This window comes from Typopeltis vanoorti, chromosome 18 (genome assembly GCF_054136105.1).
Source record: "Typopeltis vanoorti isolate ZY-2024b chromosome 18, IOZ_Tvanoo_1.0, whole genome shotgun sequence".
Classification (NCBI taxonomy): domain Eukaryota; kingdom Metazoa; phylum Arthropoda; class Arachnida; order Uropygi; family Thelyphonidae; genus Typopeltis; species Typopeltis vanoorti.
In genome coordinates, this window is record NC_143566.1 from 6,519,911 (window position 1) to 6,546,660 (window position 26,750).

The 26,750-nt window shown below is 37.9% G+C and overlaps 1 protein-coding gene and 1 non-coding gene across 3 annotated transcripts in view; both read left to right on the plus strand.

Moving 5' to 3' along the window:
- LOC150096472 (ephrin type-A receptor 4-A-like) overlaps positions 1-26,750 on the plus strand; it is a 709,579-nt gene that overhangs the window by 465,357 nt on the left and 217,472 nt on the right. For both annotated transcript variants that reach the window (XM_090407961.1, XM_090407962.1), the window contains exon 11: positions 15,594-15,841. In XM_090407961.1, coding sequence (XP_090264087.1) covers positions 15,594-15,841 — 248 coding nt within the window. The remainder of the gene's footprint in view (positions 1-15,593; positions 15,842-26,750) is intronic.
- On the plus strand, positions 16,397-16,485 carry TRNAI-UAU (transfer RNA isoleucine (anticodon UAU)). Its single transcript is given in 2 exon segments — positions 16,397-16,434; positions 16,450-16,485. It is a non-coding gene; the product is annotated as a tRNA-Ile (tRNA).

Here is a 26,750-nt window from a genome sequence, read left to right on the forward strand (position 1 = left end):
AAAGTTGAAACTGGTCTGGGTAGTGTTCCTTCCCTTAATGCATAGCAGTATACATGTCTGCAAGGAGATGTGCTTTGCATTATGGGAGATACTGAGACAAGGAGTAATGAGAGCTTGGTCCACTTTTGCTCGGATTTGCCTGTAGTTGCACTACCTTACCTCAGTCCTGAAGATATTTTCAGGCACAAACTTTGTTTGCTTACACTTGGATAAAGGATTAAACTAAATTATAATAATCTCTATTGAATTAAGTTGGCCATTCTGACTTAATTCAATAGTCCACCAGTCTAGTCTATGCATGGGCTGTAAGGAGGAAGTTGCTCAGCTCTGCATAGATCATAGTCATCTTACATACTCCTTCCTGTTGAGGACTGTCATTTCATTAATGAGAGCAATCACTATTTTAGCTGTATTCATAATTTGCCTGAGCCCAATAAATCCAGGCAGATTTTATTTAACTCACAAGTGTCCTTTCATTTCTAAACATGAAATTTATTACACTTGTTTTTCATAGACCTTTTATTTCTACTTTTTATACAACTTTTACGTATATTTCCCTACACATTTTGTACACCAACTTTTTTTATGTTTACTATATCTGTTAATTCTTTTATTTATCAAGTAATTTTTATCTTGTGTAATGCTTTAATGTTTATTATTGCAGTATGATCATAGTTGTCCTTGTGCCATAAAACGCTAAAATCAATAAAACTGTGCTTCTCATCCTTCTTGACTATACTTTGCAGTGTTGATGAACTTGCTGATCATGTTTCTCCTTATACTTCCTCTGCAGAATTTTTTTTTTTTTCCACTTCCAGATTTATGATACTGCTCATCAGTTTAACTCCCAGTTATTAAATTTATCCAACTGACACCAAATATGCAGTCTGACTTTGTTTTCTTCAAACATCCCTTGACTTTTAATATCCTTACTTTGCACTTTGTTACTGTTCCAAGCTGCTTCTAAAATTTATCATAATCAGTGGATCTACATTTTCATCCTTATCCTTTAACTGAAAATACACTCATGCCACCTTCTAGCTTATGACTCTGAACACTCATTAGTTAGAAGCAAACTGGCTGTCTTTGTTTGGGGCAAATTTCCTTCTATGGTATGGTGTAAAAAAAAAAAAAAACAGTACTGAACTTCAACACTCATTGACTCCATATATCATTACTTATTCAGTACTGACTTTTTTTTGTGCGTGTGTTTTTAATACAGATGACCCAGCACTCTCAAATTTGAAACTTCCTCATCACATGTTGTTTGTCTCATTCCATTATCTTTTCTCATAGTTAGTCTTTCAAAAAAATGACTTGCTCTTAGCTCATTGAGCTAATTTTGTATTAATTGGTCTATTACAGCAACTAACTAGACATTTTTGTCCTTTCAGTTCCTGTCTCCCAAACATTTGGCCTTAAATGCATTTTTTCGTGCATCTCTGGCCTTCCGGCTGAAATACTCTTGTTGACTGCAGTTCTTGATGTCATCAGCAATAATATTCCTTCTCATCTCCTCTCTCTCCTCCTCCCTGCAATATTCTTTACATTCTATCCATTGTAATCAAATCTTCCTACATCAGTCAAATTCACTAATGTCTATGAATTTTGACGGTTGGCCAAGTGGTTAGCATATCTGCTCTCCAGCAAAAAGGCTACTGGTTCAAATCCACCGTGGGCATTGATGTTTGTGATTGTCTGTAAAAATACTAGTGGTGGTACTTGGTGGTAGATGGCATTGGTATAGATGGTGAAGGTAGTTGTGATGGAGTGGTGGAGATGGAGAGTTGTAGAGTAGGTGCGTTCCCTCAATTAGTCTTTGGACTCCCTAGAGGTGTTATGTAATAATAATAATAATATCAAACTAACCAATGTTGAAATCCACTCAGTCTTATTCCTGATACTATTGATATTAGCAAATAAAAACAGATGATCCAGTGGAATCCAGAAATAGTATTTAATCTTTTAATGACTGCTCCTTTCTGATTTGAAGCTTCAGTTTTAGATGCATGAGAGACTAGGGTCACGGTTCTATAATCCTCACACTTTTCGGCATTATTTTTCTTTGGAATTGGTACATAGAGTGACATTGTAAAAGATTCAGGTAATTCTATTGTTTTATAGATGTGTTGAATGGTGTCCACTAAGTAGATGTTATTGTAATCAGTCAAAACTTTAAGCAGTTCTGCAGGGATGCTATCACACCCAGGTGATTTATTATTAGGAAGATTCTTGATTATGTGTTGTATCTTATTTCTTGTAGGCAGAGTGGTAGCTGTTGATGCAGATAAACTAAGGTGTTGTAAATTATTATTATTATTATTATTATTCAGGCCTCCATGGAGTCAAAAGACTCATCGTGGGAGGTCCTTCCTAAGAAACACAAAGTCTATCAAGACTCGTCGAGGGGAGGTCCCCCCTAAGAAACACAAAGTCTATCATACCACTCCTTGAACTCATTGACCATTCTTGCTCTCACCACCATCAGGCAGTGCATTTCACGGTTCAACCACCCTCCATACAAAGAAACCACTCCTCACCTTCTTGCTCACAGTTTCCTTTCGTAACTTCCAGGGATGGCCTCTTGTCATCACTCCTTCCCGCTGTTTAACCAAGAGAAAGAACTCCCAAGTGTCAACCCTGTAACCACCTCTCAACAGTTTAAAATTCTTAATCATATCACCTCTCCTTCAATCCATCAAACTTTGCAGTCCACATTCCCTCAGCCGATCCTCATAACTAACATGGTACAGTCCTGAAACCACCTTTGTCATCCGTCTTTGTATCCTTTCCACAGTTAAATTATCCCCTTCAAATCCTGGTGACAAAATCTGAGAACAGTAGTGCAAGTAAGTGTGGTCTGATCAGGTCTTATACAACGGAATGATAACTGTTTTATCTCTGCAGGTCAGTGTCCTTCTCATTATTGAAGCAATCTTCTTTGTTACCTTCACCACCTTTGCAATATGTCCCCTAAATTTCAGGTTTCTATCAATCATCAACCCCAGATATCTCTTGTCTCCCCTACTTCCTCCAGTATAACTCCTCCCATAGAGTATGCAGTGTCCCATCGATGTTTTCCAAACCTCAAGACCTTACATTTTGCTGCATTAAACCGACACCCCCCCCATTCATTTGACCATCTATCTAGCTTATTCAAATCCTCTTGCAGGGCTGCTGCATCTTTATATCAATGACAATGTCATTGATATAAAGGTTAAACAATATAGGTCCCAGAACTGAGCCCTGTGTGACCCCCGCTGATAACCCTCTGCTTCCTTGAAACTGCCCCACCATACACAACTCTCTGATACCTATTGGACAGCCAATTCTGAATCCAGTTGACCAATCTGACATCCAGACCCATGTGCTGCAACTTAAATATCAGCTTATCATGTGACACCCTGTCAAATGCCTTCGCTAAGTCTAAGAAAATGACAATATATATACCTTTCCCTCATCTAATGATCTTGTCACTTTATCATAAAAGGCTAGCATATTGCTAAAACAAGAGCACCCCTTCACAAATCCATGTTGACTCTCACAGATAACATTGCCCAATGCTGTAGACGATCCTTCTCTACTTTCTCCAAGATCTTGCTAACTACTGATGACACACAAACTGCCGTATAATGTCCCCTAAATTTCAGGTTTCTATCAATCATCAACCCCAGATCTCTTGTCTCCCCTACTTCCTCCAGTATAACTCCTCCCATAGAGTATGCAGTGTCCCATCGATGTTTTCCAAACCTCAAGACCTTACATTTTGCTGCATTAAACCGACACCCCCCATTCATTTGACCATCTATCTAGCTTATTTTGAGGGCACATGGGAGGAAGGAATTGGATTTTATGCAGTTATTAAGGGACAACTATCTACGGCAACATGTATTGGAAAATACCAGGGGGCAGAGAGTGCTGGACCTAGTAATTGCAACTGAGAATGTAGCTGTAACGAACATGACCATGTTGCCACCAATTGGTGAGAGTGACCATAAGGTCATGACTTGGGAGGTGGCTAAAGGAGTCGAATTTACAATTAAGACAGGGTATATGTGGAATTACCGGGCTGGTAAGTATAACAAGCTTAGGTGTGTGCTTGGCTCAATGCCATAGCATGTAAAACTGCAAGGGCTGGATGTTGATGGTGCATGGGAGGTGGTTAAGAACTGTTTGCAGGAGGCAATGGTTGACTGTATACCAAGAGTCCGAATAATAAATCAGGTAGGGGTTAAATGGATGAATAACACTATTAAGCTTGAGCTGCAAAAAAAGAAACAATTGTGGAGGGAATTTAAGGAGAAGGGTGACCATCAGGGTGCATGAACAGTATAAAGCTCAGGCCAGCATGGTAACAAGGGTGGTAAGAAAAGCAAAAGCAGATTACGAAAGGAAATTGGCCATGCAGGCTAAAGAGAATCGCAAACAGTTTTTTCAATATGTTGCAAGTAAAAGGAAAAATGCTCATGGTAGAATGATCTTAAAAAATGCTGAGGGTAGGGAGGTAACTGAATCAGTCGATGTTGTGGAATTACTGAGCGAGCACTTTGCAAGAGTATATCATCCAGGTGGTGGCTTTGCGGAAATGGAGGAACCAACAGCTTATACTGGAATTGTGATGAATGAGGTAGAGGTAACTAGTCTATTACAGAACCTCAATGTCAATACATCTGTGGGATTGGATGGTATACCAGTTCGTGTCGTACGTGAAGCGGCCAAAGAATTGTCAGTGCCCTTGACCATTATGTTTAATTTGAGCCTCAGGACTGGGTCAGTCCCAAGGGGGTGGAAAGAGGGGGAAATAGTTCCACTGCACAAAGGTGGTTCCAAGGCTGCTGTTGAAAATTACCGGCCAATCAGCATAACAGGAATCATTATCAAGGTCTTAGAGAAAATAGTCAAGAGGAAAATACAAGATTGGATAGAAGAAAATGGGATACTGTATCGGGGACAGCATGGTTTTGTGAAGGGTAGGTCATGCCTCAGTAACTTGCTCACGTATTATAACACAGTGACGGCTGAACTGGATAAGGGTAATGGGTTTACAGTGATTCTGCTGGACCTTGCTAAGGCCTTTGACAGGATACCACATGGAATTCTAATCAGTAAATTGCAGCATATGGGAATGGACATAGGGTTGGTGAGATGGATAGGAGGGTGGTTGACGGAGAGATATCAGAGAGTGGTTTACTCAGGAGTAGAGTCCACAAGACGGCCTGTGACTAGTGGTGTACCACAAGGATCTGTTCTTGGACCACTGCTGTTTAATTTGTTCATAAATGATATAGGAAAGGATCTGAGAGGAACAGTTCATTTGTTTGCGGATGATGCGAAGTTGGGTAGGGCAATAGTGAATGCAGATGACGTCAAAATTTTGCAGGATGATTTGGATAGATTGGCGGTCTGGGCTAGGGAGAATGGATGTCAATTTAATGTGGCAAAATGTAAGGTTATGCATTTTGGGGTGAAAAGATGGGAGGCAGTTTACTGCATTGGTGGAACCGTGCTCCAGGAAATTGATGAGCCACGAGATTTAGGAGTGTTGGTGGATAAGGAATTGAAATTTAGGGGACACATTGCAAAAGTGACCAAATCAGCTCATCAAATCACTTGGTTGCTGAAGAATACGTTGACAAGCAGAGACAAGCAGGTTATTGTTCCTCTGTATCGAGCCTTGATAAGACCTCATCTAGACTACTGTGCTCAGATTTGGTCACCTAGGTTTCTTCTTGAAGAAACCTAGGTGACCAAATTGGGAGGAGGTGGAGAGGATCCAGAGGCGAGTGACCAAGATGATAGCAGGTCTGTGGAATGAACCGTATGAGAACAGGTTGAGGATTTGTGGGTTGCAAAAATTGGTTGATAGGCGGAGGAGGGGAGATATGATTGAGACATTCAAATTACTGAAGGGTTTCTATAAAATTAATTCAGAAGATATTTTTGAGAACAGGGCTGGTTGTGGGAGGACTAGGGGACATCCATGGAAACTGGGCAAAAGTGTGGTTAGTAAAGGTGTTAGAGCTGGGTTCTTTACTTTTAGAGTAGTGAATGAGTGGAATGCGCTCCCTGAGTCTGTGGTGGATGCTGTGACAGTGAATGAGTTTAAGGCGAGGTATGATAGATACTGTATGAATGTCGAATAGTTGTGATGAAAATGATTTCGGGCCTCCCTCGATGAGTCTAATGACTCCCTGGAGTTGCCTGTAATAATAATAATAATAATAATAATAATAATAATAATTAGACACTTCCAATCTGCTACCGCCCTTATGCAATGGCACTGTCTTACCTTCCTTCCATTCCATGGGTACCTATCCCGCAGCCAGACTTTCATTGAAAAGCCAGGTTAAAGGCACTGTCAGTTCCCTAGCACATTCTCTCAAAACCTGTGGTGAAATACCATCAAGTCCCACAGTTTACTGACATCCGGAGTACTCAGTATTTGAAAAACACTCTCCTCTTGTACCTCTAAACCCCGAACTTGCCCTATCCGTCTAGCATTAAAACTGACTCTTCCAGGAGGAAATACTCCAATAAAGTGTTCCAATAAAATTATCGATCATGTTCTCTTCATCATCATAAAGATTTGATAAACATTCCACCCATCTCTCATTTATCTTTTTGTTATCAACAATTATGTTTCCATCTTTCTCTTAAGATGTTAGATTGTGTTAGTTTTTCTTTTCCATTAAGTTCTTTCACTTTCAGGAATTATTATTATTATTATTCAGGCCTGCATGGAGTCAAAAGACTCATCGTGGGAGGTCCTTCCTAAGAACATAAAGTCTGTCAAGACTCATCGATGGGAGGTCACCCCCTAAGAAACACAAAGTGTATCATACCGCTCCTTACACTCATTGACCGTTCTCGCTCTCACCACTTCATCAGGCAATGCATTCCATGGTTCAACCACTCTCCATGCAAAGAAACCACTCCTCATCCTCTTGCAAACAGTTTCCTTTCGTTACTTCCTGGAATGCTTGTCTGGTTTTGTTCTTTGTTTTTATAACACTTCTATCTCAGTGCACTGGTTATTTATCCATTCTTCTTTCAGTCTCCTACATAATTGTTTGATTCTCTTATCCAGTGATTTATATCTTAATCTTTCTTCTTCATTTCCTCTTCTTTTCCATGCTCTTCTTTCATCAATAAGGTCAATTACTTCTTGTATTATCCATCATTTTTTCTTTCTTCCTTCATGTTTACTGATGTTATTCATGTAGTTGTTCCATTGAGAAGGTTCACTTTCATTTTGTAACTATGCAGCCAGTAGTTCTGAAACATTTTCGTTAAATTTTGATTTTACTGTTGCATTTTGTAGCATCTGTAAATCCCATTTATGAGTTTGTTTCCTTTCAATTTTTATTGATTTCAGAAGAATATTTTTTTGCCGATGATGTGGTATTAATATCTCACTCACCGAAACTCTTAGAATCAATGCTAAATAACATAAGCCAAAACTGCCAAAAAATTGGATTGGAAATACACCCGGACAAAACAAGATGGATGAAAAACAAATACTGTAAAGATCATACAATCACTCTAGAATCTCACACTATTGAAAAAGTTGAAGAATACATCTACCTCGGCCAGTCCATAAAAATGAATAATGATATATCAAATGAAATAGCAAAGAGAAAAAAGAGCTGCTTGGATAGCTTTCAACAAAATAAAATCAACAATTACCAACCAAACACATAGATATAGAAATAAGCTCATCTTTTCAATAGTCACATCTTACCAGCATTAACTTATGGCAGTGAAACATGGAACAACTTCAAAAGAAGAACAAAGCTTAATAACAACTCAACATGCAATAGAAAGAAGAATGTGCAATATAAACAAAATAGACCACGTAAGACACACAGAAATCAGGAAGAAGTCTGGACTCACGGACATAATAAAAGCAATCTACAACAGCAAAAGAAGATGGGCAGGACATCTAGCCAGAATGAGAGACAACAGATGGACAGTCAGAGCTACAAACTGGTATCCGAGATTTACCAAAAGAAAACCTGGAAGACCAGCCTTAAGGTGGGAAGGCCCAATGATTAAGAAAGTTGGAAGAAAATGGAGAAGAAAGGCCCAAGATAGGAATAGCTGGACTCTTTATGACCTGCAGTCATGGAGAAATCCTGACTGAAATCACAGGTCCATCAAGGTAATTTATCATCATTAGGACTAGTCTATAATCAGATCCCCCACTCAGCACTTAGCATGACTTTTGAGTTCTATATTCCATTGAAGTAATGCTCACTGATCACAATATAGCCTAACTGATTTTTTTATCTTCTATCAAGACATTCTCAGGTGTATCTTGCTGTTGGTTTTTGTTCAAAATAAGTGTTAGTTATGATGAGATTGTGTTTGCTACAGAAATCAACTAATTTTTGTCCTCTCTCATTCTGAATTCGAAGTCCAAATAGCCCCACATTTGTAGATGTTCTCTCTGATCCAACTTTTGCATTTTAGTTGTCCATAACACAAATAACTTGATTTGTCTTGCCTCCAGCTATCTTTATACACTACTCTATTTCATCGTACATGTTATCAACATCTACTTCTTCATTGTGTTCTGTATGAGCATATATGAGGGTTGTTTGATAAGTCTGTGCAAAAATGAAGAAAACATAATTTTTTTGGGACAAACATTTTTGTCTCAAAAAAAAGTCTCCTTTGAGGTCTATACACTTAGTCCAACGATTTTCTCGAGTTTTTTGGTCCCATCCATATAGTACGATTTGTCCAACTCTTCAAAATATGGAGTTGTTTCGGCAATCACCTCATCATTTGATGAAAATCTCTTTCCTGCCAGCCATTTATTTATGTTCTAAAACAGATAATAGTCTGAGAGAGCCAAATCTGGAGAGTAGGGGTATGTAAAAGGACTTCGTAGTGTAAATTGCTGTCCTTGCAACAGTTCACACGTTGACACTTTTGATCCAGTGTGAGGAAACGCAGCACCCATCTTGTGGATAGTTTTCTCATATGTAAGTGTTCATGTAAAATATTATGTACACGGTCATTTGAGATGCTCACAGCCTTAGCAATTTCACGCACCTTCACTCTTCTATCATCCATCACCATATCATGAATTTTTTCAATGATTTCTGGAGTAGTGACCTCAACAGGGCGTCCAGAATGTTCAGGGTCACTTGTGCTCATATGGCCACTTCGAAAAGTTACTAAACCACTTATAAACCATTTTAATCAAAGCTGCAGACTCACTATAATGTTTATCAAACTTTGCTTTGGTCTCCTGAGCCGTTTTGCCTTTCAAAAAATAACACTTAATCACTACATGAAATTCTTTCTCATCCATTTTTCACAAATCACGGTTCTTGATCGATTCAAATGAATGCCAAACACAGAGTAATAGATCTATCTGACTGAAACTTAGTGTGTGATCCTCCAACAGTTGCCAGCAACTAAAAATAACCTCGGTATGTACTGGTGGTGCCATCTCTTAGACTTTGCATGGACTTATCGAACAGCCCTCGTATCTGAATGATAAGCATATCTCTGGGCTTGGCATCCACTAGTATTGCAATTACTCTATCTGATTTTTTAATTACATAAGTGATTTTGTAATTAATTTTCTTCTTTACAATGAACATTACACCTCTCTTTGATATTTTGCCACCCGAAGTATTAATATATAATTTATATGTTTTATCATTTAGAAGTTTCCACTCAAAGTCCAATGAATCCTTCCAAAAATGGTTTCATTTATTCCCAATATACCAATATTCAGTCTCAAATTTTCTTCCACAATCCTCAACCGTTTCTCAAGTACACTGGCATAATTCTTACCAGGAACACTCAGCAGAGAAATACCTCTGTAATTCTCACATTCAGTTTTATTTCCCTTTTTATATAATAGGTGCTATGAGAGCTCTACTCCAATAATCTGGAATTTGTCCCTCAGTCCATGACTTCTGAAATATGTAGTGCAGTCACTGTAAGACTTTTATGCCTCCATACTTGAGCATTTCTGGTCGAATATCATCTACTCCAGCTGCCCTTCCACATTTCAGGCTTTTGAGGCTATGCAACTTTGAACTTCAAATTCCTATCCACCATTATGGCAAGATACCTAACCTCATCACTTTCTTGCAGCATAACCCCACTAATATAATAAGTCATTGGAAATCTCATCACACAAAGTGCATAATTTTACACTTACTAACATTAAGCTGACAGCCATTTTTGCCTAAATCTCCAGCCTATTCAACCTATTTTGTAAGTGCTGGATATCAGTAGCACTCCTGATTGCCCTGCTTATCTGCGTGTCAGTGGCAAACAACTGCACATGTCCTGTTAATCCCTTCCTAATGTTATTAATGTATAGATTGAACAACAATGACCCAAGGACTAAACCGTGAGGTACACCACTGGTCACAGTAAATCTGGCAGATTCACAACCACTGTATACTACTCTTTGATATCTGTGTTGACCATCCACTGAACAGTCAAGAGTTTCTATTTCAAACTCATATTCTCCATTGCAACAGTCTTTCGTGTGGTATCCTGCAAATTTCAACATTATTATACTGTTTCCATTCCCTTTATCCAACTAAGCCATAACATTGTTATAAAATATGACCAAATTGCTAAAACATGACCTTCCTTTATTATTATTATTATTGCAGGAGTGAGATGGATGGGAGAGGCAGAAAAGCAAAGAGATCTGGAAAATCATGGGGGAGACCTTCGTCCAACAGTGGACAGAACCAAAAGATTGAAGAAGAAGGCCTGAAAGAAACATCTGCAACACTAAAAGCACTTGAAACCCAGGGAACTGAGAAACCATATATTGAAACATTAAAACATATTTACAATAATGCAACTTCTGTAATTTAATTATATAAAAACAATGAAAAGTTCCCAATACAAAAAGGCATCCGACAAGGCGACCATATCTCCCAAATTATTTACAGATGCACTAGAGGAAGTCTTTAGAAGCCTTGATTTGGAGATAAATAGAGAAATGGTGCATCATCTGAAATTTGCAGATTATACTGTCCTAATAGCAGATAATACTGAAGATCTGGAAGAAAGGCTAAATCAGCTAAATGAAGCTTCCAGAATAATTGGATTAAAAATAGAGAAAAATCAAAAATAGTGATGAATAAATATATTAACCATAGAACTGTCAAAGTTGAAAACCATGAAACAGAACAAGTTACTTAATATGTATATTTGTGCCAATTGTTATCCTTTGAGGAGTGCCAAAGAAAAGAGATTGAACAAAGAATTCACCTTGGATGGATGACTTATGGGAAATTGAGAGACATATTCAGAAGTGACATTCCTAGGAGTCTAAAAAGGAAAGCTTTCAACCAGCGCATACTTCCTGTACTATCATATGGAGCAGAAACATGGACTTTAACAGAAGCCCTAAACAAAAAACTGAGAACAACACAACATCGCTTGGAAAGAAGTATGCTAAAAATAACATTAAGAGATAGGAAGACAAATACCTGGATAAGATCTCAAACAGGTGTCATGGATATTGCAAAATACATTAAACAGGCTAAGTGGAGATGGGCTGGCCATATTGCCAGATGCAGTGACGGGAGATGGACTAGAAAAACAACAGAGTGGAGATCAATGGATGGAACGAGACAAAGAGGAAGACTGAAAAGAAGGTGGAGGGATCAACTGGAACAAATTGCAGGAGTGAGATGGATGGGAGAGGCAGAAAACCGAGTGATCTGGAAAATCATGGGGGAGACCTTCGTCCAACATTGGACAGAACCAAAAGGTTGAAGAAGAAGGCCTCCATGGGGTCAAAAGACTCATTTAGGAAACACAAAGTCTATCAAGACTAATCGTGGGAGGTCCCTCCTAGGAAACACAAAGTCTATCATGCCACTCCTTAAACTCATTGACCATTCTCGCTCCCATCAGTCTATCAGACAATGCATTCCATGGTTCAGCCACCCTCCATGCAAAGAAACCACTCCTCAACCTCTTGCTCACAGTTTCCTTTCATAACCACCATGGATTGCCCCCTTGTCATCACTCCTTCCTGCTGTTCAACTAAGCAAAAGAACTCCCCAGTGTCAACCCTGTAACCATCTCTCAACAGTTTAAAAGTCTCAATCATATCACCTCTCCTTCTTCTATTCACCAAACTCTGCAGTCCACATTCTCTCAGTCGATCCTCATAACTAACATTGTACAATCCTGAAACCATCTCTATTATTCACCTCTGTACCCTTTCCACAGTTAATTTATCCCATTCAAATCCTGGGGGCCAAATCTGAGAACAATAGTCTAAGTGTGATCTGATCAGGGTCTTATGCAATGGAATGATAACTCTTTTATCTCTGCAGGTCAGCATCCTTCTCAATATTGCAGCAATCCTCTGTGTTACCTTCACCACCTTTGCAATATGTCCCTGGAATTTCAGGTTTCTATCAAATATCTTTTGTCTCCCTTACTTCCTCCAACAGAGTATGCAGCCTCCCATTGATGTATCCCAATCTTTAAGACTTTACATTTTGCTGTATTAAACTAATATCCACATTCATGTACCCATCTGTCTAGCTTATTCAAATCCTCTTGCAGGGCTGCCACATCTGCACTATTACTAATAACCCTTCCCAGCTTCACATCATCCGCAAACAACTGAATATTCCCCTGTAATCCACTGACAATGCCATTGATATAAAGGTTAAACAATATAGGTCCCAGTACTGAGCCCTGTGGGACCCCACTCGTAACTCTCTGCCTCCTTGAAACTACCCCACCATACACAACTCTCTGATACCTATCGGACAGCCAATTCTGAATCCAGTTGACCAACCTGACATCCAAACCCATGTGTTGCAACTTAAATATCAGCTTATCATGTGACACCCTGTCAAATGCCTTGTCAAACGTCCTTCCTCATTCAAATGCAAGCGGTCTCTCACATACAATTCCTTTCTGTCTTCAAACCCCTCCAAGCATCCAGATATTCCAATCTTCTCTTCTGACACATTCTAGCTATTATATTATTGAATATTACTGCTCTTCTGCTCAGCTCATCACTATCATACCTAGGAAACACGCACACTATCTTTCCTGTCTGTGTTTTGTTTCATACAACCTCAAGCAAGAATTTCATATCTCTCGCTGCCCAATTTATATTTCCTCTCAAGTCATTTGTATCTACCATCACAATCATGTCATCCACCCTTTCACCCCTCTTAATTGCCATAGCCACACCTTCTATTGTTCCTCCAGGCAAACATTCCTCACGCATTCTATCCTGAACCCCACGGATCATTGAGTCCCCATACATTACACCTCTTACCACCCTGTTCCTCGATTGCTCACATGTATCCCTCACTCTCTCCCCTCTAATACTTTCTCTCTGTGTTCCCCTACTTACCTGCCTTCGTGATATCACTCTTTCCCTGATTTTAGTGCTCCCCCACATTCTTCTCATTCCCTGTCTCCTACTGTTTCCATTCTCTCCTCTTCTATCATTCCCATATCTCTCTCTCATTCCCTGTCTTCTACTGTTTCCATTCTCTCCTCTTCTATCATTCCCATATCTCTCTCTCATTCCCTCTCTTCCACTTATCCTATTCTCTCCTCTTCTATCATTCACATAACTCTCTCTCATTCCTCTCTTCTATTGTTCCTATTCGCTCCTCTTCTATCATTCCCACAACTCTCTCTCATTCCCTCTCTTCTACTGTTCCTATTCTCTGCTCCTCTATCATTCCCATAACTCTCTCTCTCATTCCTACTCTGATTCGCCTTGCATTCGTCTCTTCCATTCGTTTAATCTTATCTTTCACACTTCTCATATCATTTCCGTGACATTCCACTTGCTCTTTCAGCTCATCTCTCTCTCTGCAAATCAGCCACTCTTATTTGCCTTTCATCCTCCCAATCGAGACCATCTCCTAAAACTTCACAATCCTTCAACCTTTCCATACTCCCTACTCTCATTATTTTATTCATATTTTTCTTACCATTCACGCCCTTTATCATACCACTCATCTCTCTACTTGGAGAATCTCCCACCTCTGAATCAACGAGGTCAGTTATAGTCTCAACAATTTCAGTTATAGTCATCTGTAACTCACCAAGTTCCTCCCATTGCCTGTATTTTGTACATATATGTATTTCCCCTTCTCTCACCTGCTACATATACAACTGCCAGGATGCATACATTCCACAAGTCCCGCATTCTACAAAATCTCATATGATATCTCACAAAATGGAGTCCTTAATTGGGAGAGGACTTGGCAATATGCTATTTGCAATTTTAACTGCCGCTGCCACCATTATTCAAAATAGTGTCAAGGAACTATTACAACTAAAAATTATTGCCCGGACAGGGACTTTAGTAGACCTTAGCCCGAAGTTTAGTAAACCCATGCTACTCCTTGCAGAGTATATCTTATTCTTCTACCCATTTCTGTATGGGTGTTCATACCAACTTATCTAAAATGTTCATTACCACACCAATAATACTGATCTGTCGGTAGTTTTTGCACCACCCTTGTACAATGGAACTATCATGCATTCTTTCCATTCCTGTGGTATCATTTCTGAGCTGAGAGCAAGATATACAAACATGTGAAAGGCCTAGCCAATTCAGTTGAACATTCCTTTAGCAAAGGTGCTGAAATGTCATCTGTCTGTATTGACAAATTCTTACCCAGGTTATGCAACAGCTTCTCATCCTTATTTTCATGCTCCTATAATTCTTCATCCAATGTACGACTGTGCCCCATGGTTGATAGATCTCAGCAAAGTGAGCACTCATTAATTGAAAAATCTCATTTGCTTCTGACAGTAGAGCACCATCTGCAATGAATACAATTATTTTTACATATTCATTCTTTCTTTTGCTTGCGGCATAACAATAAAATTCTTTTGGATTGCCTTTAGCCTGCACAGCCAATTTCTTTTCATGCTCCAATTTAGCTTTCCACACAATACTCATTACTTCTCTGGCTTGTGCTTTATATATTTCATAATTCCTCTCACTCTTATTCTCATGATATTCTTTGCACATGATCGTCTTGTAGATCTTTGCTTAATAAGGTTGCATCCATTTCACACCCAACCTATTTATATATCAAACACTAGGGAAGCATTCAGATATTGTCTCATTTAAGCACTTTATCAGAGATTTCAATGCATTGGTGTCATTTTTTTCCCATTAATAACTGATACCATAGAACAAAAGTAGTATTCTCTTTCATCTGAACACAGTAACATTAACAAATAACACACGCACGCACACAATTTGAAACTTTTTTTTATTAAGGAACCCATGATCTCCTTGCAAATTACTATGCACTTATAGTGATGGATTTTCATGGTTTACTTTTATACGGTTTCAGACAAACCATTCTAGCAATATCCCACTTCTTCCTTATTTCTTACACCTGATATTTATAAACAGACATTAGTAACCTGTTTCTGTATGTATGTGTGTTTTTGTATATTGTATATCATTTCAGAACCATTAAACCAAATTTTCTTAATTAAAAAAAAATGATATGCAGTTTAACTTATTATTGCAATTAACTTAAAATCTTCAGTTTCAAATATTCACTCCTTGAACATCCTTTCAGGAGAATTTGGTGATGTATGCCGTGGAAAATTAAAAATTCCAGGTAGCTCTGAAGTGACTGTAGCAATTAAAACATTAAAGCCAGGATCTTCAGATAAATGTCGACTGGATTTTCTTACAGAAGCAAGCATAATGGGTCAGTTTGATCATCCTAATGTTATATATCTCCAAGGAGTGGTGACTAAGAGTAATCCTGTCATGATCATCACCGAGTTTATGGATAATGGCTCTTTGGATACATTTCTTAGAGTAGGTTATATCTTTTCTTGTATCTGAAAATCCCCTCTTTTTAATTTTTTTTTCTTAAATTTTTATCGCATTTTTAACAAGACACATCAGTGGAGTTATCTATAAATAAAACAGTATACATTTGTTTATTTTAAATAATGGGAGGTGGGGGAAGGAGATGACCAGGAAATCAATAATTCTATTAAACACATTACTTAGATACTATCAGTATAGTATAATTTATGAATTAATTTATAAAATTTCTTAAAAATACTAATGGAGTAAATAAAATATAAATAAAAGTACATAAAGATTGAAATAATTGTCATAATCAATGAACTGCTTTCCCTGCATTTATGCTCATTCCTCTTAGATAATTTGTAGAAATAACCCAAATCTCTGATTTGGTAAATTTTTTTTCAGCATTTTATAATTATCATGGGCAGCATGGATAACCTTTTTCTAGATAAAGGGAAATTTTTTTGAATTAATGACAATTTGCCACAACTTAAACCAAGATAAAAAACTATCATAACGACTTCCAAGCAAGAAGACTTGTCATTGGAGGTCCCAGCTTCCCTAGTGGTGCAACTGGTTAGCATTCAGTACTTATAAGGTATGTGTGAGTTATGCTGAGGTTGTGAGTTCGATCCTCACCTGGGGAATATTTTTTTTTGCCAGTCTAGTAGGCCGAGTGGTTAGCATACCTGCTCCCCAGCCAGAAGGCTGTTGGTTTGAATCCTGCGATAGACATGGATATCTGTGATTATCAGTGAAAATACCAGTAGTGGTGGGTAGTAGATGGTATTGGTGTAGATCTGGCTTGTCCAACCCGTGGGCCGCATGCGGCCCAGGACGGCTATGAATGCGGCCCAACAAAAAATCATAAACTTACAAACTTTATGAGACTGTGACTAAAAATACCATTAATAATACTACAAATGCAATTTTAACATGCTATTAATTTATAAGCAATGAACTTTTGAATTTAACACGTTCTTTAGCAATGAGAGATTCATAAAATCATTCTCAAATAATTGTATTTATTCAAAATTGCCACCCATGCGAGTAGTACCTCTCAACATAATAAATCGCGCTAGTGCTCTTGCTTCCTACTTTTACCACACAATAGATGTCTCTCTATGTGCGCCATGGGTACGCTGGTACGGCTTTCAATGTGCAATTGTAAACAGTCGAGTTGACACCGAAGAAAGGTGCAGACATTACATGTGTTTGTAGCGATTTGGCGAATAATTTTTTTAGTAGTAAAAATTTGGCGATTTGGTGATTATTAAACCTAGCTTTCTAATTTTCAATCTATTTTTTTTTTTAAATTCCAGCATGGCTTCCACAGCATCTCAAAAGAAAACCGAACCAAAAAAAAGAAAAATTATAGAAGGAAGATTGCTCAACGAAAAGTGGACAGACGGCTACTTTTTAGTCGAGGGAAATACTAAGGCAATCTGCTTAATTTGTAGGGAATTTGTGCCAGTTTTCAAAGACTACAATTTGAAAAGGCATTACATGCAAAAACATACTGCGAAATTTAGTGCGTATCGAGGAATGTGTCGTAAAGACAAAATAGCGGTACTGAAAAAAAGTCTATCATCTCAACAAAGTTTTTTTAAAAAAATAACAACTGAAGCGGATTCTATTGTAAAAGCTAGTTATGTGGTTGCAAACTTGATAGCAAAAGAATCAAAACCGTATGCCGATGGTGAGTTTATTAAGCAATGTATGGAAAGCGTGGCAGATATAATTTGCCCTGATAAAAAAGGGGATTTTTCTAAAATCAGTTTGTCTCGTCAGACTATAGCCAGGTGAATTGATGAAATAGAAAAATCTGTCGAAAAAGATTTGGAGAGTAGAGCTGCTAATTTTAAATTTTATGCTTTGGCGATAGACGAAAGTACTGATGCTACTAATACAGCTCAATTGGCAATTTTTATTAGAGGTATTGATGACAAATATAATATCACTGAAGAAATGGCTTCTTTAGTGCCATTAAAAGACACAACTAAATCAAGAGATTTATATGAAGCAGTGAAAAATACGTTAAAGCGATTTTCTTTGTCCATTGTGAACATATCTGGTATAGCTACTGATGGTGCCCCGGCGATGATAGGTAAAAGAGATGGACTTGTAAAATTAATAGAAGACAATGCAATTGTCTCCCAAAATTTAAGTATGATGAAATATCACTGCATAGTACACCAAGAAAATCTATGCGCAAAAGCTTTAAAGATGGATAATGTCATGCAGATTGTCATCAAGGCTGTAAATTTCATAAGGTCCAAGGGATTGAATCATCGCCAATTCCAGGAATTCCTTAAATTTATGGATGCTGACTATGGGGACATCATTTACTTTTCAGAAGTAAGATGGTTAAGTGGAGGTAGAATGTTGAAAAGATTTTATGATTTGCAAAATGAAATCAAGTCGTTTATGAAATCCAAAACAAAATTTGTGCCAGAACTTGACGATGAAAACTGGCTCACAGATTTGGCATTTTTAGTAGACTTGACCACTCATTTAAATGAGTTAAACATGCATCTTCAAGGTGAAAACCAACTGACCAATACAATGTTTCAAACTATAAGAGCGTTCGAAATGAAACTGAAACCATGGCAATCTCAAATTAAGGCAAACAATTTTATGCATTTCGACACGTTGGCTAAACATTGTCCTGTGAACAACAAAAAATATGCAGCCTTGCTTTTCGATTTGATACAAGAATTTGAGAAGAGGTTTCAAGATTTCCAGAAAAATCATCAATATTTTGATATATTTGCGACTCCATTTTCAGTCGACATAAACATATTACCTACCAATTTTCAAATGGTATATAGCTACATTGCATAGAGCTACAATCTGACATTCAACTTAAAGAAAAATTTAATCATGTCTCTTTACTGGACTTCTATAAGATATATCTTCATAGAGATAAATATTCCTCACTTCACAATCATGCCTTATTCATGTTCTTGAGGTTTATCACATCGACACAATTTGGAGTAAATTGGATGACAAACAATAATAAACAGGAATTGCATGCGAAAAAGAGGCTATGGAAGAGATATAAGGAGACAGGTGAAGAGAAGATGCATGAAGAATATAAGACACATGCCAGAAGAGTGGCTAGTGTGGTAAGGAAAGTGAAACTGGAATATGAGAGGACCCTAAGATCCAAAGAAAATCCTAGGGAATTTTTTAGTTATGTGGCCAGTAGGAGGAGAAATGACTGTGGAAGAATGATACTGTGGGATAAAAATGGGAATAGAGTGACTGATGCAGAGGACATAGTGGAATTGTTCAATGAACACTTTATTAGAGTATTTCATCCTAGAGGAGTCAGTTTTAATGCTAGAGGGATAGGGCAGGTTCGAGGTTTAGAGGTACAGGAGGAGAGTGTGTTTCAGATACTGAGTACTCTGGATGTCATTAAACTTTGGGACTGGATGGTATTTCACCACGAGTTTTGAGAGAATGTGCTAGGGAACTGACAGTGCCTTTAACCTGGCTTTTCAATGACAGTCTGGCTTTGGCAAAAGTGCCCAGGGAATGGAAGGAAGGTAAGATAGTGCCATTGCATAAGGGTGGTAACAGACTGGAAGTGTCTAATTATAGGCCAGACTGTGTGTCATCAGTAGTTGTTAAGATCTTGGAGAAAGTAGTGAGGGACCGTATACTGCATTGGGCAGATGAGGGTAATGTTATCAGTGAGAGTCAACATGGATTTGTGAAAGGGTGCTCTTGTTTTAGCAATATGCTAGCCTTTTATAATAAAGTTACAAGAACATTAGATGAGGGAAAGGCATATACTGCCATTTTCTTAGACTTAGCGAAGGCATTTGACAGGGTAAGCTGATATTTAAGTTGCAGCACATGGGTCTGGATGTCGGATTGGTCAACTGGATTCAGGATTGGCTGTCTGATAGATAGATATCAGAGAGTTGTGTATGGTGGAGCAGTTTCAAGGAGGCAGAGGGTTACAAGTGGGGTCCCACTGGGCTCAGTACCAGGACCTATATTGTTTAACCTTTATATCAATGACATTGCCAGTGGATTGCAAGGGGATAATCAGTTGTTTGCGGATGATGCAAAGCTAGGAAGGATTATTAGTAATAGTGCAGATGTGGTAGCCCTGCGAGAGGATTTAAATAAGCTAGATAGATGGGCGAATGAATGGGGAGTGTTGGTGTAATGCAGCAAAATGTAAGGTCTTGAGGTTTGGGAAACATCGATGGGACACTGCATATTCTATGGGAGGAGTTATACTGGAGGAAGTAGGGGAGACAAGAGATCTGGAGTTGATGATTGATAGAAATCTGAAGTTTAGGGGACATATTGCAAAGGTGGTGAAGGTAACACAGAGGATTGCTGCAATTCTGAGAAGGACACTGACCTGCAGAGATACGAGGGTTATCATTCCGTTGTATGTCTCTGATCAGACCACACTTGGACTATTGTTCTCAGATTTGGTCCCCAGGATTTTAAGGGGATAAATTAACTGTGGAAAGGATACAAAGACGGATGACAAAGATGGTTTCAGGACTGTACAAGGATAGTTATGAGGATCGGCTGAGAGAATGTGGACTGCAGAGTTTGGTGGATAGAAGAAGGAGAGGTGATATGATTGAGACTTTTAAACTCTTGAGAGGTGGTTACAGGGTTGACACTGGGGAGTTCTTTCGCTTGGTTGAACAGTGGAAGGAGTGATGACAAGAGGCCATCCCTGGAAGTTGCGAAAGGAAACTGTGAGCAAGAGGGTAAGGAGTGGTTTCTTTGCGTGGAGGGTGGTTGAACTGTGGAATGCATTGCCTGAAGGAGTGGTGGGAGCGAGAACGGTCAATGAGTTTAAAGAGTGGTATGATAGACTTTGTGTTTCTTAGGGGGGGGGGGACCTCTCCTCGATGAGTCTTGACAGACTTTATGTTTCTACGAAGACCTTCCACGATGAGTCTTTTGACTCTACGGAGGCCTGAATAATAATAATAATACATAACAGTTTGTAATTCAGGGGCCAACGTGTGTACTAGTACCCTAGTCATGAAGGTGCTTCACCTGCAAACTTTGTTTGTTTAGACTTGGGTGAAGGATTAAACATGAATATAATTTCTGGGCATCTTTTTTAATTTATAACCAAGGGGAAAATCTCAATATATGTAAAATTTAGACCTTTGGGTTACATTGATATCATGTGTTTATTTGTTGCATACTGTATTAGAGGAACTGTACTAGAGGAAGTGGTGGAGGCAAGGTACCTGTAGTGATGATTGACAGAAACTTGAAGTTCAAGGGATATATTTGTAAAGATAAGGATTGTTGCAATATTGAGAAGGATGCTGGCCAGTAGAGAACGGTTGTTATTCAATTGTATAAAGCCCTGATCTGATAACATCTGTGCTCAGATTTGGTCATGATAATTTAAAGTTGATAAATTACTACTCTTATTGTACGGGCAGCTCCATGGAGTCTGAAGACTCATCATGGGAGACCCAGATTATCCACACAATCTTTCATACCACTCCTTGAACCCATTCCACTCATTCACAACTCTCCAAGCAAAAAATCTAGTCCTCACACCCTTACTAACCACAACTTTATTCAACTTCCAGCGATGTCTTCTTGTTCTGGTCCCTCTAGCTAAGTGCTGAAACATTTCCCCTGCATTAATCCTATAACACACTGAAAAGTAACTTAAATGTTCCATCCCTCTTTTTCTCCTGTCAACTAACTTCTGCAATTCACACTCCCTTAATCTACCATTCCACAGACCACTCACCATCTCGCCTCTGAATCTACTTCACAGCTTCTTCTTACCCAAGAAACCCAGGAGACTAGTGCTGAGCACAGTAATACAGATGTTGATGTATCAACGCCTTATATAGAGGAATAACAACTTCTTTATTTCTGCTTATTAGTGTTCTTCAATAGCCAAGCTAATTTAGCAATATGTTCTCTAAACTTTAATTCTGTCTACCACCACTCCTAAATTTTTAGCTTCATCTATTTCCTGGAGTACAGTTCCATCAATGTGATATATACACACAGAGCTTGCAATCTATTTATCCCAAAATGCACAACTTTTGATACCCATTATATTTTGCCCATACTGACAACCTATTTAAATCATCTTGAAAGCTTTCCACATTGCCTTGATTCAGTGTTACTCTACCTAATTTTGCATCATCAGCAAACAACTGAATATTTCCTTTCAGGTTATTTTCTATATTGTTTACGTACAAATTAAATAGTATCAGTCCTAGCACTGAACCTTGCTGCAAACCACCAGTCATCAGCTTTCATATAGATTCTGCTCCACTCTATACCAGTTTTTGATATCTGTCAGCAGCCACCCTCTTATTCACATAACCAGTGTCATATCCATCCCATGTTCTGATATGCATAACAGAGTTTCATGTGGTATTTTGTAAATGCCATTGCAAAATCCTGCAGAAATCATTGTATAATCATTTCCTTTATCCAACTCAGCTGTCACTCGATTATAAAAAGTTAGTAAATTTAAGGCATGACTGAACCTTCACAAAGCCATGTTTCCCCTCATAAAGTATCATATTCTTATCCACCCATTCTTGAATTCTCTTTTTGACCAATTTTTCCAGTACTTTTACCACCACTCCTGAGGTACTGATTGGTTTATAATTTGCTACAGCAGTCTTAGAACCTCCCTTATGCAATGGAGTTATATTGTCCTCTTTCCACTTCCTTGGAACTCTACCAGAACTAGAACTTAAATTAAAGAGCTTAGTCAGAGGCATTGCCATTTCCCTTGGATATTCTCACAAAACCCAACCTGATATCCCATCTAACCTCACAGATATATTTACATTGAGATTCTGCAGTATCCTAAGACCCTCTAATTCATCAACCTCTGTTTCCACATCAGTCTCAACAGTAACCTCACATGGACGATATACCCTTGCAAAGGGTATATCGTCCATCGATAGTAATTTAATCTGGAAACTGCATATCACCGATGTTGTATATGAAGTAAGGATTATGTTAAACAGACTTTACTACCTAAACAGATTCTTAAATTTAAATATGTTAAAAATATTATATTCTGCCTGGATTCAAAGCACACTACAATATGGTATATTATGTTGGGGAGGAATCTATCGCATTACTCTCAAACCTTTAGTATCGATGCAGAATAAAGTAATTAAAATCTTAACTAGAAACAAATATAAGGATACTGCAATGTGTAATAAATACACCATACTAAACATACTACCCCTTAGATATTTATATGCCTATAGGGTACTATTATTCATAAAAAACGACAACGAATACGTAAATATCAAACAAGATACTTTCCTTAGTAGACAAAAGGGCCTAAAATATTTAGTTCCAAAAGCAAATAAAGAAGCAATACACAGACATTATACTTATTGGGTGCCAAAAGTATTCAACACACTACCTTTAACAATAAGAAATGAAACTAACCCAAACAAATATAAAACTCTAATCAGAGAGTATTTATTTTGAACAGAGCTTCCAAAATGAGGAAGCTCTGTTCAAAATAATTATATAAATTATTGTTTTTAGCATATTTGTATTCAAAGATCCAGTCTTATGTGTAAAACGTAAAATTTCAATGCTATTTAACTGCTTTGTTTTATTTTGTTCCTAATTAATTTTTATGCAACTTTCTCTGCATGATGAAATTTTATTTTATTTGCGATTTTATTATGTAGTTATATTATAATAATAATACGTAATATGTATATTATATGAATGTACATATGTGCATATAATGAAAATGCATTACATAAATTTTTGTAACTTTCTGCATATTGTAACCTGGATGATCTGTTCCTCTTAGGTTACACATATGATTATTCAACATATTGTACTATTATAGGAAGCTTACAAATAAACATGATTTTTTGATTTAAAAAAAAAAAAGTGGCCACGCAGGTACTTAACTTTTTTATATTCTTCTGACAACTGGTCACCATCAGCACTCATTAAGATTAATCCATAGTCATTCTTACTTGGTTAGATTCTTCTTCTTTAGTCTGATTTTGCTTTCCTTACCATGCTGGTCATCTTTCGTTCCTGACCTTTTTACTGTTAATGAGGTTTGCTGATAACCTTTCTTCTTATATACGTACCATATACAGCATTTTCTTTTTCTTCAGCTCATGCTTAATGATGTTATTCATCTGTCTAACTCTTACCTGATTAACTGTTCTTACCTTAAGTATACAATTTAATATTGCTTCCTCTAGATCAGGGGTCTCCAAACTACAGCCCGCAGGTCACATGCGGCCCACAATATGATTTTATCTGGCCTGCCAATTGGACTAATTTTACAATAAGAATCCACAAAAAAACACTGGGTGTTGATAGATTTAAAATACCTTAATTAAAATTGTGTTCAAAATATATTCCTGAATAGCAAAAAGTAACCGTAATCCAAGTTATGGTCTTTCTGACTGTAAACGTTCGGTTAAAGTGGACTAACAAAGAGAAAAAAATTTGAATTTTACAAAATTTTACAAGCAGAATTGAGTTTGGGAAACATCGATGGGACACTGCATACTCTATGGGACGAGTTATACTGGAGGAAGTAGGGGAGACAAGAGATCTGGGGTTGATGATTGATAGAAACCTGAAATTTAGGGGACATATTGCAAAGGTGGCGAAGGTAACACAGAGGATTGCTGCAATAATGAGAAGGACGCTGACCTGCAGAGATAAAACAGTTATCATTCTGTTGTATAAGACCCTGATCAGACCACACTTGGACTATTGTTCTCAGATTTGGTCCCCAGGATTTGAAGGGGATAAATTAACTATGGAAAGGGTACAAAGGCAGATAACAAAGATGGCTTCAGGATTGTACAATGATAGTTATGAGGATCGGCTGAGGGAATACGGACTGCAGAGTTTGGTGGACAGAAGAAGGAGAGGTGATATGATTGAGACTTTTAAACTGTTGAGAGGTGGTTACAGGGTTGACACTGGGGAGTTCTTTCACTTGGTTAACAGCGGGAAGGAGTGATGACAAGAGGCCATCCCTGGAAGTTACGAAAGGAAATTGTGATAAAGAGGGTGAGGAGTGGTTTCTTTGCATGGAGGGTGGTTGAACCATGGAATGCATTGCCTGATGGAGTGGTGAGAGCGAGAACAGTCAATGAGTTCAAGGAGTGGTATGATAGACTTTGTGTTTCTTGGGGGGGGGGGGGAGAGACCTCCCCTCGATGAATCTTAATAGACTTTGTGTTTCTTAGGAAGGGCCTCCCATGATGAGTCTTTTGACTCCATGGAGGCCTGAATAATAATAATAATAATAATAATAAAAATTTGAAGAAATTTGCTTGTAAATGTATCTCTATTTTTGGGACAACATATCTTTGGTGGAACAAACGTTTTAATTTTCCCGAATGAAATATATCAAGTCAAAATACAGGGCAAATTTATCTGATGAACATTTGAAATTGCTACTTGTAATTAGCACTTCAAAATTTTAACCTGATTTTAATAAGATTTTAAAAACACAAACACAGTTACATCATTCACATTAATGGTTTTATTATAATTTGTGATAAAAATATGAGAATTTGCTGATAGTGTTCGTTGTCATTAATATACAATAATTTAATCTCACATACCCTGTAATTATTTTTTATCTGCTTTCAATAAAACTCATATATCTAGTTTTAGAGTTTTTTTTTTTACTACGGTCCACTGAACAGTGCTGACGTACCCAATGTAGCCCTCATGGCGAAAAGTTTGGAGACCACTGCTCTAGATAACCCATAACTATCTTCCATGCCCTACTGACATGATTTTCTTGCAGTGTTTTAAGGCATCACACAGATTAAAGCTTCCTCCTAAGTTTGTCATAATCACTTGCCTTGTAGTTCAACATATACCCCTTCTTGACAGAATATTCCATATGTTTGTTTTACAGATGGCATGGACACTTTCGCTAATCGGATACCACCTTGGTTACGGATTGTTCTTCCAATCCTATGACCTGATCCAAAGCTCTCACACTGCAAGTCCCCTCTATCACACGCTGCCTCAAGTAATTATCTCTTAGTATGTGTATAAATTCAATTTCTTTCCTGCCACGTGATCTTTCTTTCTTTCTTCCAATCTATATCTCCATGTCCCCCATAATAATCACTTGTCCTGCACTCATTGTACTAATTTACCGATGCATGTCTTCTGGATCATCTGTAGAATTCACTGGCCTATAAGCAACAACCAACCACATATTTTGTCTTATTGGCTTTGATGTCACACAAGAGTGCATTAAATGAACAGCCAATCCCACCTATCTGCTATTCTTTTTGACTGCAATTCATCCACTATCATTATCAGTACTCCTTACCCCAATGTAACTTCTGTCTTCCCTGAAAAAATTAAAATCTTCACATTCTATTCCTGTAATTACATCATCTGCTGTTATCCCAATCTCACTAATTCCTTTAACGTTTGGTGTGATTGCATAATCAATGCCCCAAACATCTCCCTCTTGTTCCTGATACTCCTTGCATTAATATATAGAAACTGCAGTATCCCTTTAGGACCGCAATCACCCTTGCTTCCTGAATTGATGACCCTATTGAATATTTTTGCTCGAAAGACTAGATTCCTCACTCGGTCATTCTCACACTCAGGTCATTGGTGCCTTCCACCCTAAATGCTGAAGTTTTCATGAATTTATTCTTCAGCATACTTGGTGAACAAAGCGCTCTCTAGACACCTAACACCAAAACCATTTAGGTGTAGTCTGTCAGCATTATTCCAATCCTTCTTTCCATCAAACACAAACACAGCCTCAGATTCACAAATCCTATATCATTCTTTCTTTACATCCTATGTATTGATTCATTTGCTGTCAATTCCCTTGTCTTCAGTTTGCCTCTATCATAGCATGGCAGGAGAC